The 18406-nt window shown below is 36.1% G+C and overlaps 1 protein-coding gene across 1 annotated transcript in view; it reads right to left on the minus strand.

Annotated features, from left to right (window-relative positions):
- Positions 1–18406, minus strand: part of LOC105215085 (protein timeless) — a 46194-nt gene that overhangs the window by 12374 nt on the left and 15414 nt on the right. Inside the window, exons 3-16 of the mRNA XM_011188839.3 lie at positions 17073–17335; positions 16244–17011; positions 15256–16111; positions 15036–15177; positions 14694–14981; positions 14055–14275; positions 13794–13992; positions 13602–13729; positions 13376–13529; positions 13141–13296; positions 12915–13083; positions 11922–12122; positions 11064–11424; positions 8939–9091 (exon numbers count right to left, since the gene is read on the minus strand). Of these exons, the coding sequence (XP_011187141.2) occupies positions 8939–9091; positions 11064–11424; positions 11922–12122; positions 12915–13083; positions 13141–13296; positions 13376–13529; positions 13602–13729; positions 13794–13992; positions 14055–14275; positions 14694–14981; positions 15036–15177; positions 15256–16111; positions 16244–17011; positions 17073–17169 (3893 nt within the window). The 5' untranslated portion in view covers positions 17170–17335. The remainder of the gene's footprint in view (positions 1–8938; positions 9092–11063; positions 11425–11921; positions 12123–12914; positions 13084–13140; positions 13297–13375; positions 13530–13601; positions 13730–13793; positions 13993–14054; positions 14276–14693; positions 14982–15035; positions 15178–15255; positions 16112–16243; positions 17012–17072; positions 17336–18406) is intronic.

An 18406-nucleotide genomic window follows, 5' to 3' on the forward strand; every position in this document is an offset into this window, starting at 1 on the left:
AAATTTGGTATGAAGGATTGCACTAGGAAGGGGCATATGTGGATATAATTTTTTTGGGGAAGTGGGCGTGGCCCCTCCCCCTACTAAGTTTTTTGTACATATCTCGCAAACTACTAAAGGTATATCAAGGAAACTTTCTAGAGTCGTTTCTTTTAGGTACTACCTTATATAGTCCAAAAATGGAGGAAATCGGATTGTAACCACGCCCACCTCCCATACAAAGGTTATGTTGAAAACTACTAAAAGAGGGTTAACTCAATAACGAAAAACGCCAGAAACACTAAATTTCACATAAGAAATGACAGATGGAAGCTGCACTCATATTTTTTTACAAAATGGAAAATGGGCGTGGCATCGCCCACTTATGGGTCAAAAACCATATCTCAGGAACTACTCGACCGATTTCAATGAAACTTGGTTTGTAATAGTTTCCTTATATCCCAATGATATGTTGTGAAAATAGGCCAAATCGCTTCCCAACCACGCCTACTTCCTATATACCAGAACTTTGAACACGATCTGAATCGTTTACTTTACAATATATAAAGTAAACACTAGTAAAGATATCGATGCAGAACTTTGCACAAATACTACGTTTATAGTGTGGCAGCCCCATTCTAAAAATCACCGAAATCGGATATAAATAAAGTTAAATAAATAAATTGCGAGAGTATAAAATGTTCGGTTACACCCGAACTTAGCCCTTCCTTACTTGTTACTATCTAGATTCACTGAAATTAAAGCGGAACTCTATCAGAAAGGTCGTCTCAGATATTATTTACAGCTTCCTGAAACACTTATTAAAACACTTATTGAAACACCCACTTATTAAATTCTACAACTCTACTACATTTTTATGCAAATAAATGTCAATTTTGCTCCGAACAAAGTGTTAATTAAAGTTTTATAGTGTGAAACTATTAGCACCTGTCTTAAAGAAACATTTAAGTGGCATTATATAATTGTTTGCTAAATTCAATAAAATTTAGATAAGATATAGATTTTCGAGATGCTATAAAATTTTGTGAATGAAATTGTCAAAATAGTTAAATGCCATGACACATGAAAACTTTTAATAGAAACCAACTGTCCAAGAAGAAGCGGATGCTATGAACTAAATAAACGAAATGGCAATCGCGAAAACTAAAATATTTGCAGATTATTTATTTATTTTTATTTTTTTTTGTATTGTATATGTATATTTTTTTCTATTTTTTTTTTTTTTGCAAATTTATTGAATTTATTAAAAGCATATACCATTGTGGTACGAAAGACGTTGACATACAAATGACGCTCCCACACCAAAACCGGTGCTGTTAGTTTTATCATATTAAATTAACATATCTTGCAAATTTTATGCTAATCTCCGAACAAAAACAAAAACTATATGCCAAAAACGGCAAGCGACATACAATTTGAAGGTGTGTAAAATGTGTTCAACGGCAGGCGCTACCAAGCTTTATAACAATGCTAATGCGTTGAGGTGCTTGAGGTGCAGAATTAAGCGGGAACATTGGTGCTGTTTATGTAGTGAAGATGAATGAAAGATGATAGAATTAATTGTTATATTAGAACGTTTATATACAATTTGCTTATAACTTTTTATTTATTTTGTGGAATTTAACGAGATACCGATCCTCCGAGCAGCCAGTGGGATACATAAATTCAAGCATTGAAAAGGTCGGTGGTTTTTTGTTCTCTAAACAACATTTTTTCTTTGATTTTGGTAAATGATGAATGAAATTCATTTAAATAGCCATACGTGTTTTTATACTCTCGCAACAAATGTTGCTAAAGAGAGTATTATAGTTTTGTTCACATAACGGTTGTTTGTAACACCCAAAACTAAACGAGTTAGATATAGGGTCATATATACCAAAGTGATCAGGGTGAAGAGTGGAGTTCAAATCCGAATGTCTGTCCGTATGTGCAAGCTGTAACTTGAGTAAATTAAGATATCTTGATGAAACTTGGCACACTTATTTCTTGGCACCATAGGAAGGTTGCTTTCGAAAATAAGCAAAATCGGACCACTGCCACGCCCCCTACTAAGTTTTTTGTACATATCTCGCAAACCAATAGAGCTATATAAACCAAACTTTCTGCAGTCATTTTTTTTAGCCACTTCCTAATACAGTCCAAAAATGAAAGAAATCGGATCATAACCACGCCCACCTCCCATACAAAAATTAGGTTAAAAATTACTAAAAGTGGGTTAACTCGCTAAGGAAAAACGTCAGAAACACTAAATTTCACATAAGAAATGGCAGATGGAAGCTGCACTCAGATTTTTTTACAAAATGGAAAATGGGCGTGGCGTTGCCCACTTATGGGTCAAAAACCATATTTTAGGAACTACTCGACCGATTTCAATGAAACTTGGTTTGTAATAGATACCTTACATCCCAATGATATGTTGTGAAAATAGGCCAAATCGCTTCACAACCACGCCTACTTTCTATATACCAGAACTTTGAAGACGATCTGAATCGTTTACATTACAATATATAAAGTAAGCACTAGTGAAGATATCGGTGCAGAACTCTGCACAAATACTATGTTAATAGTGTGGCAGCCCATTATTAATGTGGTTTTTAAGGCCCCATATATCGAACACGAGGACCTCGGTGCTTCTAACCTAATATTATGGTTTCCAACTTTCAATGGACTTTATACAATATATGTATATGACGAATATGTGGGTCAAATTGTGTATTATATAATATAAATAAAGTTAAATAAATAAATTGCGAGAGTTTAAAATGTTCGGTTACACCCGAACTTAGCCCTTCCTTACTTGTTGTTTAATAATAATTGGTAGAATGGCGAAATGACCAAACAACTGATATATTCTGTCAAATAAGTACCCGGAAATTCTCATTTTAAATTTTCCCGCTGAGAATATTTCAAAATTTTTTTTCCCCGGTTGGCACAACTGAAATTTCTTGTGTCAAAACGTTGGAAATGTTGAAAAAACATTTGGTGATTCAACCATATCGAAAACTTAAGTTTACGATTGGTATAAACCGTTCAAAGAGTGGCGAGAAGAAGTGAACGATTTGCCCCGTACAGGACGGCCTTCGACCTCTTCAACTGAAGAAAACGGCTACAAAATAAAGGAAGTGGTGCTCGAAAATCGTCATTATAGTTTGCGAGATATAGACCAAATAATGGACGTGTTTCATGAGACCTCTCGTCATATTTTGGTTGATGTTTTGGGTATGCGGAAAGTCGCAGTGCGATTGATGCCAAAAGATCTGAATTTTCTTCAAAAAGTGAATCGCACAAAGCGATCGTTGTGAATGAGTTTTTGAACAAAAATTCTACATATATCATCGATCGTTGTGAATGAGTTTTTGAACAAAAATTCTACATATATCATCGAACAACCACCGTACTCTCCAGATATGGCGCCGTGTGACTTTTTCCTGATTCCTAAACTCAAATTACCACTTCGTGGACAAACACGTTTTGAGAGCATTGAAGACATCAAAACTAATTCGCAACGAGAACTGAAAGTCATACCGGAATATAGCTTAAAAAAGTGTTTCGATGATTGGATTGTTCGTTGGAAGAAGTGTATTGCCTCTGAAGGGGCCTATTTTGAATAAATTTAGATGATTGATAAGATGTTTGTGTTTTATTTCAAATTCCCGGGTACTTATTTGACAGAATGTAGCTCTATAAGCTTAAACAAGTAGAGTTGGATTGCATTCGATTATTCTACTTTATTGAGCTTTTTGTATACTCGATTACCATCCAATTGTACATCATCCAACGGCTATAGAGCAGAGTTCAAATATATGAGCAGAGTAGTAGCGAATCGAAGAAGAATTTAGATGTATTATTCCACAAGTGAAATGTTTTATAGCAATCCTATGCTTCGTTAAATTAATAATTCTGCAAAAATGGATGAATGGTTTAATCAATCGACTTGGCCAAGCATACACTTAGAAAGAGAAATATTCTCGTTTCTAATAGTAGTGCTATGACCCTCAGATCACAACAATCGAAAGATCAAGAAAGTTGAATGAATCTAATATCAAAGTATGGAAAAAATATATCCTGGTTGATTAATAGATGGAAATTTTCAACTACAAATAACTGTCTTTTTTTAAACTTAATGCATAATTATCTCGATAACCGCTTGTCGATGAGAGTTGCGAAACGAACAAACAACTGGCATAAATAAAAGTGAGACAACACCGAAAAACAGCGCAAACTTGGTTGCGGTAACTTCATAGAGTATATTTATACTTTCTCTTGTCAAATCTAGCGCGCTTACAGTGTTTCTACTTTTTTATGTTTTTTTCATAAGAGAGCAAAGTTTGCACATAACGGTGCCTTATAAATATGTATGCAATTAAACCCATTTTGGCGACCACTCCAACCGGCGGTCAACAAACTATTATGCAATTCAAATTATTATTCGCACACCTTTTAATTTCAAACTGATTTTTATTTTCTATTTTTTTATTTTATATTTTTTTGCATATACGACCGCCATAAATTCGCGAATTAATTACGCACACATTACCCATTAGCGCTTGGCTAACACATAACCCAACTCGCTGATAATGCACACTAATCGCCAGCGATTTGTACCCATTTCAGTTCATCAGATATTTTTAATGGATTTAATGCAGTTTTTTTTGCAGTTTTTACATTTTTGCCAATACACGGATGTGCAGTGAAGCATTAAATGAGCGACAGACACCCTTTTTCCAACATCAATGCTTGCTTAACATTTTATTTTCAATATTTCTTTTTTAATTTTTTTTGTATTTTTCAAAAAATTTCGAGTGAATAAATATTTATGTTATCTCTTTATGAGCAATCTAAATGGCATGTGCTTGTATATATATGTGTTTGTTTGTGTATTTGTGCGAGGTGAAACTTAATTTATATTCTCATCCATATTACCGTAATCGTTTCGCTTTAATTAATTTGTACCTGCTACTGTAACACTCCTTGGCACATTCACAGTTAGATAAGTATGTAAATGCATATAAAGTGTATATAACATACTCTTAACTACATTTGCTATTAGATTTTTGTAATTAATTAATTTTCCAATTTCGTGTTTCTTATCTGCAAACTCATAAAATGGAAAACATTTGCTGACTGCCGTTTGCCAATTGCTAACTGTCAGCCAATGGCAACAACAAAGTAGTTCTCACTTTTTCACATTTTAAGTTTCTATATGGAATATATTTAACGGTGTTTGCTTACGTTCTGATGTTGATGAATGCCAATCATGCGTAAAAGTACTGCAGTGTTGCAGTATATGTTTTAATCATATATAAATATATTTATTTTTATGCATGTTTAGGTAGAAGTAATATTAAAATATTCATAAATATATTTTGCTTCATTTCAAATCAGGTGCTTAATGTTATATATTGCCTAATATGCTGTATATTATATTTAAATATAATTATTTATATATATTTATTGCTGTTATTGTATTTAGATTGCTGGTACAGTTGAAATTCAGTGTTAATATTAGTAAAATTGTTATGGAGAGCACTAAAAATGTGAGGAGGTTTGGGAAATAGGTTCATAAATCATTAAGTATTCAAAGAAGGCTTAATCCCTAATAAGAATAATATTCAGACAACAAATAGAAAGTAAAATCATGGTATATATAGGTTGTCAAATATCTCCCTTCCGCCTTTTTGTCTTTTGAATTTCGCTACTATGTATAAAGCGCTACAGAGCTCGTATCTGGCAATACTATACATCTTTGAAAGATCTTGACATAACCTACAAAACGACGCTATGCATGATTTGGATATTGCGTTCAACAGTTAGAGACGTGTAAACATGGAGTTCACTAACGCCGAAATTCGCGCTATTTTAAAATTGTCCTTCGTTAAAGGTAAATCCGTTCCGTGAGATTAATGGTGTTTTGGGGGATGGTAACTGCAGAGGAATGATTTCGACGATTCAGAGCGGGTGAAAACGACAGCATGGATAAGCCAGCCTTCGGAAGACCTCTGTCGACGAATATCGATCAAATCATGGAAAACATCGAGTTAGATCGGTATGTGGCATCTCGTGACATCGCCCAGGAGATTGGAGTTAGTCACCAAATCATTTTAAACCATCTGCAGAAGGCTGGATACACAAAAAAACTTGATGTATGGGTGCCCCAGGATTTGACGCAAAAAAATCCTTTGGATCGAATCAACGTCAGCGTTATGCTGCTGAAACGCAACGAACTCGACCCATTTTTGAAGCGGATAGTGGCTGGCGACGAAAAATGGATATCAAGGGAAAAGTCGTGGTCGAAGGCCGGTGAATCGTCCCGAATAGTGGTCAAGCCGGGATTGACGGCCAAGATGGTTTTTGCTGTGTGTTTGGAGCTCATCCACTATGAGCTGTTTCCATATGGTCAGACACTTAATTCTACCATCTACTGCGAACAACTGGACCTCTTGAAGCAGGCGATCGACCAGAAGCGTCCAGAATTGGCCAACAGTAAGAGTATAGTGTTCCACCTGGACAACGCCAGAACACACACTTCACTGATGACTCGTCAAAAGTTGCGGGAGCTCGGATGGGAGGTTTTATCGCATCCAACATATACCCCGGACATAGCGCCAAGCCGGTACATATTTGAACTAAATCCGATCACTGTAATACTTTTTATAAAGCATTGAACAAAGAGCAAAAAAGCGGAAAGGAGATATTTGACATCGTCTATATAGAAATACCTTGCCAATTTTATGTAAGACAAAAGTAGAGGGAGAGACATATAAAGCTCTTAAGATCTGTTCCAGGATACTTAGATCTTAAGAGTTTGGTTTCAGATCGTACTCTTCGAACCAAAATCCACTGGGTTCACAAAAAGATTCTGAACATTCAAAAATGAATGAATAGTCATCCAGTTTCTTGATCTATCACACTGCACGACCCCAGAATTCTCGTACATTGTATATTGAGTACATAGTATTTTTTGACAAGCTTGCAGTTTAACAAACATTTTATATGTACCCGAGATATCACATCGCTGTCCAAAAAGATAACTATGAGAATATTTCTCAATCCTAACTTTGACTGATTCTATCGGTTTATATAGAAACAATTTCGAAAAAGGAACAATTAATGCTAAGTTCGTGTTCGAGGAACAATCGGTTAGTAAGAAGGAAGTAAATCGTTACTAATAGAGACCAAAGTAGAGGCGAAAAACCTTTTTTATCCTTAATATTGACGCCATACGTTTACAACAACAATATTTTATATATGGGTCCGAAGGTAATTTTGATTATAATCTGAAAACAATATTGTACCAAGTGCTGCATTCGTATGAAAACAATTTCCGGAGATATACATTGGAGAGTTGGGGTATTATATATAATCTTGACCCATTATATCAGGAAAATGTTGAAATGAAAGTAAACTGAATTGGCTTATGATCTCTAGAAAGATGGTTACTGTCTGAAAATTTATTATAGATACTGATAGATAAAGACCATAGCATTCTTAACCTTCCTTTCTGCCATATATTGAGAATAATGTGTATAAATAACAAATTACTTATTTATAAATTTAAAAAATTAGATGTTAAAAGAGAGATAGTGTAAAAAGAGTCACGTGGCCATTTGCCCTTCCTGGACAACCATCGAATATAGAGATATCAAGTAGCCATAGAATAAAAGAAAATAGTTTTAATACTTCGTAGAACAACTTTTCGGAAACGGATTTAAGTGTATTAAATTCTAATTGTTTTAATAAATAACGCTTAAGGCCGTACAATAAGTTTAGCACACATACTGTTAGTTAGCGTTACAGATACAATAGAAGCAGCAGTATAGCGAGATATAGAAATAGATACCCATAAATTGTTGTTATAGGAAGTGGAAAATCAGAGACAAATGTACATATGAGGTTTTTTAATGTATGGATGAATAATTTTATGCTTACGCCAATGGATTTAACGACAGCTGGTCTTCCTCTTTCTTTTTGTTATTGCTGTCCGCGTATGAAAATTTTCATTTTTCAAATTTACATATATTTTATGTATGTATTAAAAAGAAATATCTATGTATATTTGCTTCCGTATGTACTGCAGCGGTACATCTTGGATGTGTAACGTCAGTAGAAGATTTCGTATATATGTTAATATATGTATAATCAATTTATAGACTTCAAAGCGTGCGTTTGTATATGTATATATATTTATACAACGACTTCCCACCACTGCACATATATATTTTCGAATATTTTATTTAACATCTTAATATTGCATTCGTTTTACATGTGCTTCTTCTAAAGCATCAATGTAAGCGCGGAACCTTAAATAAGAAAAAAATCATAAGTGTTAATAACCAAATATACAAATTATCGGAAACAAACAAATGCGTACTCCAAGGTTTTAAATATAATCGGGGGCCTTCAGGGTATTTAGTAAAAAAATTACTACCGTAAAGATGATGCTTGGAAAATCTGGAGTATGGTATTTTGACTGTTCCGTGTAGTTAAGAACCCGTTATATCGTAGCTGTTAACCAAATTAACCCGTTATATCTACTATTTACTAAAATATTTTGGGTTCGAAAGGAATACAACAAATACACTACAACACAGTAAACTTTAAACTATAGACCACCGATATATGAATATATGGATGCACTTGATCCCACACTCTCAACTATCCATATCAAAAATCCCTCCACAGATGCTATACAAATTGAATAAAAATGTTTTTGTAGTGTGTTTTTAGAGGTATAGAATTTCCTATAGGTATAGCTGTCAAACCATGTGTCAAATTGGCGATCTAACCTTAGTCCAACATTTTGTTTATTTCTAATACTTTTCTGTCTTATATTTAAAGTGAAAGTTCTATACTTCTATATAAAAAACATACCCTTTAAAAGAAATCATCACATGAGCAATTATATAATTGTGTTTTAATTTTTGTTTTTCTGTCCTACTTTTCACTAGCTGTTGTTGTTGTTGCTGCCACTGTATTATTGACATTATGGGCAGTATCGGATGTCGGTGGGGCATTTGTATTTATTTTGCTTCGCATCACCAACTGCAACCAATTTGGCACTGGCGGCAAAGGTGCCGGATCTGGTGTGAATCTGAAAATATAAATTGTAATTTTTAGGTTAGTTTTTCTTAGAAGACATATAAATTGATAATAGATATATAAAATATTCCAGAAATCCTAAGGGTTTTATGTTATGCTTTTGATATCCTATAAAGAATATCTTGAACGAGCGGGTCAAAACAACTCTAATAAGGGATAACATGACATAAATTAAACGATACTGCTCTCAAAAGTCGTCCATATTTTTTTTTTATTAACCCAAACGATTACCCTCCTCCCGCCCAACCGACGCGTGGGGCGCAGTCCGCATACGAGCGGAATTTGCCGAGTCTAGAAAGGCAAGAGATTTTTAAGCGTCCGGTTCTCAAACTGCTCAGCTACAGAAAGAAACATTTCAACAGCTGAGATTTAAAAATTTATAAAAACAAAAAGTTAAAAATTTATGAATATTATTTATTAAGAGAAGACAAAATAGTTTTTTTGATGCTAAATATTGAGTCAGATGGATCAAATGTGCTGGAATGCGAATTAAAATCATGACATATTCGGCAGAATGGTTCATTTAACTCAAAATTTGTTCTAGAAGATTTTAGAAATAATGGTCTAAACTGCCTGGATGAACGCAATGGGACATTAAACTTAATATCAGACAAAAGGAATGAACTACAAACTAAACCATTCAGAAGTTTTACTAGAAAAATTATACCTAGCATTTCTCTGCGACTAGTGAGTGTGGGAAGATTTATAAGTTTTAAACGACTAGTATACGGGGGAAGATACAATCTTGAATCCCAATGTAAGTGGCCTAAAGCAAAAAGTAAAAATTGTTTTTGAACGGACTCAAGCTTATCAGAATGGGATTGATAGCTAGGATTCCATACCACAGAACCATACTCCAATATAGGCCTTACCAATGTTGTAAAAAGAATTTTAGTAATATACGGATCACTAAATTCTTTAGACCAACGTTTAACAAAGCTAAGAGCACCTTTAGCTTTTAAGACAATTGAATTTACATGAGAATTAAAATTTAGTTTAGGGTCCATATTAACTCCTAAATCAACAAAGCTAAAAACTTGCTCTAAACTGAAGTTATTTATTACATAGGGGGAAAGATCAACAGTTCTACGGGAAAAGCACATCGTTTTACATTTTTTAAGATTCAGTGGCATATCATTTTTGTGACACCAAGTAACTAAATTATTTAAATCCGATTGCAACTCAGTCCTTTCATTATGAGAAGTATATGATTTAAAAAGTTTTACATCATCCGCATATAATAAAATTTCTGAAAACTTAATTACTGAAGGTATATCATTGATGAACAACAAGAACAGAATCGGGCCGAGATGACTACCCTGTGGAACCCATGAAGTGACACTAATTGAATCGGATAATGTATTATTAAATAAAACTTGTTGTTTTCTGTTAGTAAGATATGAGGATACCCATTCAAGAAGTCTTGGTTGAAAACCAAGAAGATTCAGTTTTTGCAAAAGAATTGAGTGGTTTACGGATGACCTTTTCGGTATGAATCCCGTCGAGGCAAAAGTTTCACCAAAAAGCCTTTCTTTTGTAAACAGATCTTCCAGTAGAGGTCTCAAAACATCCAGTAGAAGTCATAAATATCGAAAGTCATCGTTGAGTCATCTTATTCGGCAGAGTTAGCGCCCTGGGTTATATCATAATCGGTGGAAAAGGTTTCGATGTCATTATTAAATATTACATATTTTCTCTTGCCTGGAATACTAAATATAAGAACTGTTGATACTAAAAGGACCCTGTGAAATTGTAGGTTTGTACTTGTCTCTCCCTTCACTTCATTATCTTAAGAGAGGATGTGATCGTATAAGTTTAATTTCGTCTGCGTACTACTTCTAATGTCTTCTAATCAAAACCTAACCTAACTTCGGAACTTTCGAAAATGAATTCGACTCCAAACTAGACGGTAGTCTTAAAAAAGCAATAACAAACATAGACCTTAACAATATAGTATTTCTCACCTTATAATCGGATTGCAATGCTTCGATTTGGGCACAGCAAAAACATCGCTAGCCGCATTCGCCTTCTCCAACTTAGGGTCGACCTCGGGTACCGGCGCCAACATGCTGCCACTACCGCTGCTCGAACGTCTATTGCTGCTTAATCTGCCTGTAGCCGTTACATTTCCATTACCATTTACGTTCACGTTTGCATTTTCCATAGCGCTTGCCACCAATGTCGTGTACTCATCGCTACCGCTGATATCCATCTCCAGGCTGGACATTGAGCTGAGCGAACCACGCGCCGCGGTTGCATGATGGCAACGCTGCAACTCTATTGCATTTGCTTCCTCAAACTGACTCATATCGAATTTGATCAACACTACAAGATCAAAAGTACAAGAGAGACAGAGCGAGAGAAATACACACAGAGAGATAGTGGAGTGGTAAAAGGATAATAGAAAGATGGGAGACAAACATTGCACAAATTTACACAAAGCAAAATGTACGACGAACGTGCGGGGGGATGCATTACCATTATTGACATTTAGTACGAAAGATTACACATTTTATTTATTTTTTTTTTTTTTAATTTGAAGATATTTGGATAAATTGTGAATTAATTTTTGTCGATTTGTTTTTGCTTGTAGTAATTGTATGGAAGATTTTACGTTGTTGTTTTTATTATTATTATTATATCCATTTGATAATAATTTGTGAATTATTTGTTGTTGCGTCCAATTATTTTTTATACGATTTTTTTTAGTGTATTAAATTATTATTTTGCGTAGTAGAAAAGAAAAAGAAGGACAAAGCGAAACGCTCAAAATTGTTAACATTGACCACTCAACATATACCCCACCTTTAATAATTACTCACATTTGTCTAAGGGTCCCAACTTGCGCGCCAAGCTAAACATCATTTCTGCGGTCCAGAAGTCCGGTATGCGTGCGAAGATCGAACCAGCATCGGCCGGTAGCTGGAAACCTAATTTGTGTAGCAGCAATACGAATGGTTGATAGAGCATTGTTGTTGCCTGATCGCTATTCCACTGCACAACCGGTATGGATTTGTTTTTCACTGAAATTATTGTAGAATGAGGAAGAATTGTCAATATTGGACTCATAAAGAATCTGGTATATTTTGAGATTTTTTATAAGAATAAAATCTGAAATGTAAGTAGTTATTAAAGGCGTGTCTTCGTGTCCATTTTCTGAACTATAGTTGAAAGATCGGTACTCTCATTAGCCCCGATTTAGGATCCGCAATCGCACCGTACCCCCTATAAGCTTTCTAGATATAGGGATGTACCGGGTAACGACATATTGAACGATCTAACGATCTAAATTGTTTTAATCTCACCTAGATTTATTAGAACGGGAAGATCTATCTGTCTTTTCATATATGTTTGCCCAGATTCGTTTAAAAATGATCCGAAACTTAAAACGGACCGGCTAGTGAAATCTTCTTCAACGGATACTGAACAGTATCTCCGATCCACATCAATATTTATTAAGGCTGTATTTAGGTAGGGGAACAGAGGAACATTTCAAGGCTTGTTTAAATTGGGTGTGTCATAAATCTTTCGAATCTATTTAAATACTACAAATTACTGAATTGATAGTATCCATTATATCAGTCTATTATGAATTGACCTTAGAACAAATTCCCGAAATCTGGCCCCGAGGCTGAGATCGAAGTTTCTTTGAATTTCAATTCAATATAGGATCAAAAGAGAGCCTTAAAAAGAATTTCAGATTCGTCCTCCTTGATTATTATATTTTCATGAGTTCTAACTCTCTCCAACAAAACCTCCTTCTTCGTTATTTTATAGTATAGGTATTTTAATAAACAAAGCAAGACTCAACTTACATATATAGTGATAAGCAACCGGTTCCATGACGTATTGTAAGTTCTGACGATCTTCACGTTGTAAACAGTTCTTCAAGATTAATTTTATGTAACAACATTCCAACAATATCTTTTGTAACCAAACTAAATGTTTCTCCTTATTCTCTTTTACAATAAGATCGCGTAAAATCTGCAAAGATGAAGATTATCAGCAAAAATGTTAGTCTAGAAGCTTATAAACAAATACCTGTATATCATCAGAGGGCTTGCCGAAACTGGATGAATTCTTCAGCTCAATACCCGATTCGGTAGAAGTCGAAGTTGGTGTGGTTAGTAAAGCACGTTGATACTCGGCGTCTTCGAATTTCATAAGATCATCGTACTCCACTAAGGTGATAATGTCCTGTGAAAGAAGAAAGTTAGGTTAGATTTAGAAAACGAGTTTTTATTTGAAACTTAGTTAGAGTGTGGTTTAAACTTACCTGCTGCAGCAATTGTTGTATGATCGAGATGCGTGACTTCTGTTTATTGCCGTTATTACTGAACAATTTCACAATCTTGCCAACCACATCATTATTCTTCTTACTCTGCACGTAATACCAATATAAGGTGTCCATTTCCTCTTGTGTCCAGGCGCTGGATGTTAAGAACATTATGAAAACATTATTGAAGATTTCTTCCAACAGAAAAAAACTTGAGTACACTTACCACACGGTGTTCTCGAGATTGTGTTCCTTGGTTAGTTCGGTTAGTGAGGTTTTTGGCAAGGATAATGGACTCTTCTGTGGTGTATTTATAAATTTATGTATGACGTACTCAATTAGATCGGACCAATCCTAGAAAGGGTTACAAAAATTATTCTATATGTATATATCAAAAGAGAATAATCGTTCAACTTACATCACAAAGCTCATAATCGGCCTCCCAAATGCGTGAAAAGGTTTTCAATATAATCGGCTGGAATAATGTACCGATCTGTGCCAGATCACCGCCCACATGATGCATCATTGTGAATATGCAGTCATTCACGAACTCGCCATTATTGTTGAAGTCCTCCAATAGCATGCCATAATAGTTCATCACCTCGAGCGTGGCGAATCTGAGTTTAAGATATTTTTTTGTTAATTAAATGAACAGATTTTTGGCTAGCGTTGTACTCACTGTGAAATATGCTCGGTCATCTTGATGCTGGTATCACCCTCCGTTTGTGTTATGAAATCCAGTATTAAAAGTAATAGATGATTGGTTACCACCAAATCTTGTAGATACTGTTTGGTGTGTAAATTCGGATTGAATCGTCGTAAAAGTAAAACGAAGAGGCAACGCAAATCTTCGGTGGAACTGATTTGGGTCTGTAGACGTCGCAAATGTAGGCGATCATCCTGTAAAGTTATGGAAAGAAAAGGAAAGTTTTTGTTTTATAGAAGAATATACTGAAGCAATTGAGAGTGACAACTGGCATCCTAAATAATCATAAGTAAAGCTCCATCAATTCGGAGAGAGGCAGAACCAATATCAGATGACGTTCCTGACGCTTTGCTGCTTTCCTGAGGCCTAGTTTGCTCCAAGATGCCATTGTTGAATATCTTTCTAAAACCTCAGCTCTTTTCCTCACTAAAACCCTTTAGAACTATATTTAATCCAATCTTGTCATAAGAGGCTATTAAAAGAAGTCCTAGATCTTTTCAGTAGGACATAATGGACCTTAGTAGGTTCCAGACTTCTTATATGAGTATTTTAACGACTAACCTAACCTCCATTTATGTCTTACGAACTAAAACTATAGAAGTAGTGCCTTACCTCACTCAAATGTGTAACTTTCTTGTAAGTTTCGATGGCCTGTAGAAACTCTCTGATGGCCGTTACGACCAAATGCATACGTCTCAAGTATGGTTTCAAATCACTACCCTCTTGACGGGAATTCAATTCTAGTTGTTCGCACAAAGAAACACCTTCGTAAGTTAGATAACTGATGACATCGAAGGTGAGCACGGCATTAATATGCTCCATATCGAGTTCTAGTTGCGCGGCGAATTTCAAAAAGTATGTGACCAGCCAGAAGAAGTGCGATGTATCGATGGGTATTTTCTAAAAAAAAGATTTGGTTAGTAGAATAGAGACTCCAGTAAAGCGTCTACTTACAATATTGGTAAGCAGCTGCGAGTGTAATTCGCCGACTAAACAACCATAACCTTTAAGTAGAAAATCAACTGTGAACTCTTTCAATAAATTAGAAATGTCTTCATCGGTGGGTGTATGTTGGACCAGGCCTTTCATGTTGATACTAGGATGAAATAGAGATTTGGTTTAATAACTGTTTATTGGACTTAAAGAACCTCACTTTACGCTTTGGTTAACTTACAGACTACTCTTGCTACGCTTGACGAGCTTCTTGCGTCGCAATTCCTTCTTGTCCACCATCGCCATCACAATACGTTGCTTGCTGCGTTGTTTACTGTTACACGGTGGCTTCTGATGTTGCGGTTTACCCTGTGGTCCATCGTCATCATTACTCGAAGTGGATATGGATTCTTGGTTCTCCACTTGCGTGCCATAACCACAGTCGGAGAGTTCCGACTGTGAAGAGGGACACTCACGCTTTTGCGGACAACTCTTTCCTTTAGTCAAATTCAATTGGCCTGCATGTGGCACCTTCTGAAACATTTTCTGTGGCGGTGGATCATTTTCCTCCTCATGCATGTCGGCCATCATTTGCGAGATTGGCTTGGGTTTTATAATAACTGTGGGGGCCTTAAATTTAACCGCATCGGCGTCTGTTTTATTCGCCTCAGCGGTGGTAGTGCTTTGATTGGGTTCAGTTGGTTGTTGTTGATTTTGTTTTTGTTGTTGGTTGTTACTCTCATCAATCATATCACAAGATTGTGATGAGTCACCACTGTCGGTCTTGCTCGAGCAACCAGCCTCGCTTTCACCATCGGCCATCTCATCCATGGCTTCTACTTTAATGGACGTTGGTGTTGTATTAGTACTACGTGTAGTAGCAAGCATGGACGTGCACATCTGTTCACCGTCAACATTATTATCGGTACTGCCCGAGTCCACATCGTCGACCTCTTTCTTCACATGCGTATCACACATCATCGAGTTTTGATATTCGTGACCCTTGCGGCTAACTTCCTGCAATGTCGCTTCGGTCGCTTCCTCACGCAAAGCCTGACGTCGCTCTTCGGCGCACTCGTTCTTACAACCGTTACTACCTGTTGAGACACAAAGGGGACTTTTTAGTGCGCCTATTCGTGAACGTACATGAGCTTTCAATCTTGCGGGCGGCAACAGCAATGCGAATTCTGCTGTCACTTGTTCAATTGTTACCGAGTTGTAGGACTTACCATTGTCCGATGAATCTGACGTGGGATCCGATGTTAGCATTGGACTGGAATCACCACTACCTTGTTTCGGCGGTGAGGTATTACTCTCATTATCCTCCGAACTCTCCGAGAGCGAAGCCTCAAACCACAAATTCAAAAGCTTCTGCAACGTGCTGACATGTTGATCTTTGTACATCAAAGCGATCAGTTGCACCATAGTAACACCCCAGAAAGCGCGATGCGGACAAGTCATCAAATACAGCAATAGCTTATCAATGCTTTGTATGAAGAGATTCCAAAGTATCGCATTTTGCATGGACACCGGATGTGAACCACCTTGCGCCAAAGGCATTACAAAGTTCACATTCGTCTCTGGTATGTGCAACACATTGCGCAGCAACAACAGACAATTATTGATTTTGTCACATTTTTGTAATGACAACTTCGGATCGGACTCCAGCAAGTATTTCATATATTCAACAACCGATTTTGTGCTCTTCGGATCAGTGAAGGCCTCCTTACTCGTATAGAGCAACTTATTCAACTCGAAGATGATGTGTCGACCGACTTCAGTGCGATACATAACATCAACCGAGAAAAGGCACTCTACAGGCACTGTCAGATTAACCAAAATGCGTATGACCGAATCGAGCACGGCGTCATCCTTAGTATTCTCCAGTAGCGGTATCAAATCGGAACGCACATTTTGACCGAAACCGATGGCACGGCGGAATGTGCGCAGCGTTTGATCTTCATAGGTGAGTTTATAGTTTATTTCATCCAGGATTGCTGCAAAGAATGCGGAGAAATAAAAATTTGACAAGCCTTAATATTATAATGCAATACTCACATAACGCATTGGGACCAACGACGTAGGTATCCCCCTCAAGGGAACCCAATGATGAAAAAGCGCTGTGTATCTGTGGCGTTGCCAATAACCAGTCCATTACAAGTTTGTTATTATTGTAATTATTAGATGGACTTTTAAGTTTGTAGAACGTGTTCGTCCTCTTCGACACTCATTTGGCCGATTTATTAGCGGAATTGGTTTGGAAAAGTAGGTTAGCAAATCAAGCAGCTAGCTTCTTTCCAAAAATCTTCGTAATTAATACTCTGTAAAGAAACATATGAAAGGTAGAAAGTTTGAAGTTTACTTAAAGTCGCCTATGTAACATGTAAGAATATATCTGAGAAGACTGATAAGTTCATAATATTTTTTTATGCAAGACCGAGATAGGTCATGAGTAATCTAGTGTACGACCTATTCCTAATTGTTAACCGATGACGACGCCGATTATTCGACGAGTTGGCAAATAATCGCTCAATCGATGCTAAATTATTTGGCTGATACTGATCAACGCCGATTAATCAGTCGGAATCTACAGAGGTTTGAGAAGTCCCAATTACTCTTCTCTATTGTATTAAGAATTAATTTTTTTAATATAACACACAATTTGACTCACATATTCGGCAAATATATGGTATAGAGTCCATTGAAAGTTTGAAACCCCTAATATTAAGTATATGGGAGATAGGGGAAGTTTTGAGCAGATTTAACTCATTTTTGGCACGGAGATATATTATTAAAAGGAATATATTCCCTCTGAATTTTTTCAAAATATCGGAGAGACTTAACTATATTTTCGGTAAAAAAAATTTGTTAGAAGCACTTAGGTCCTCATATTCGATGTATATGGTCTTGAAAACTTGGACCGATTTCGACGATTCTTAGAAGGGTGATGCCACTCTTTAAATGCAGTATTTTGCAAAGTTCCGATACTTCACTAGTCCTTAATTTATGTATTGTAAAGTAAACGATTCAGATCGACTTCAAAGTTCTGGTATATGGGAAGAAGGCGTGGTTGTGAACCGATTTGGACTATTTTCACAACATATCATTGGGAAGCTAAGAAGATATTGTGCATCGAATTTCATTGAAATTGATCGAGTAGTTTCGGAGATATGGGTTTTGACCCATAAGTGGGCGGAACCACGCCCATTTAAAATGTACCATTTTGAATGCAGCTCTTCTGTACCATCTTTATAATGAAATTTAAGGTTTCTTGTGGTTTTCCTTCTTGAATTAAAGCATTTTTAGTGGTTTTCAACATAACCTTTGTATGGGAGGTGGGCGTGGTTATAATCCGACTTCCTCCATTTTTGAACTGTATAAGGTAGTACCTA

This window comes from Zeugodacus cucurbitae, chromosome 3, assembly GCF_028554725.1.
Source record: "Zeugodacus cucurbitae isolate PBARC_wt_2022May chromosome 3, idZeuCucr1.2, whole genome shotgun sequence".
Classification (NCBI taxonomy): domain Eukaryota; kingdom Metazoa; phylum Arthropoda; class Insecta; order Diptera; family Tephritidae; genus Zeugodacus; species Zeugodacus cucurbitae.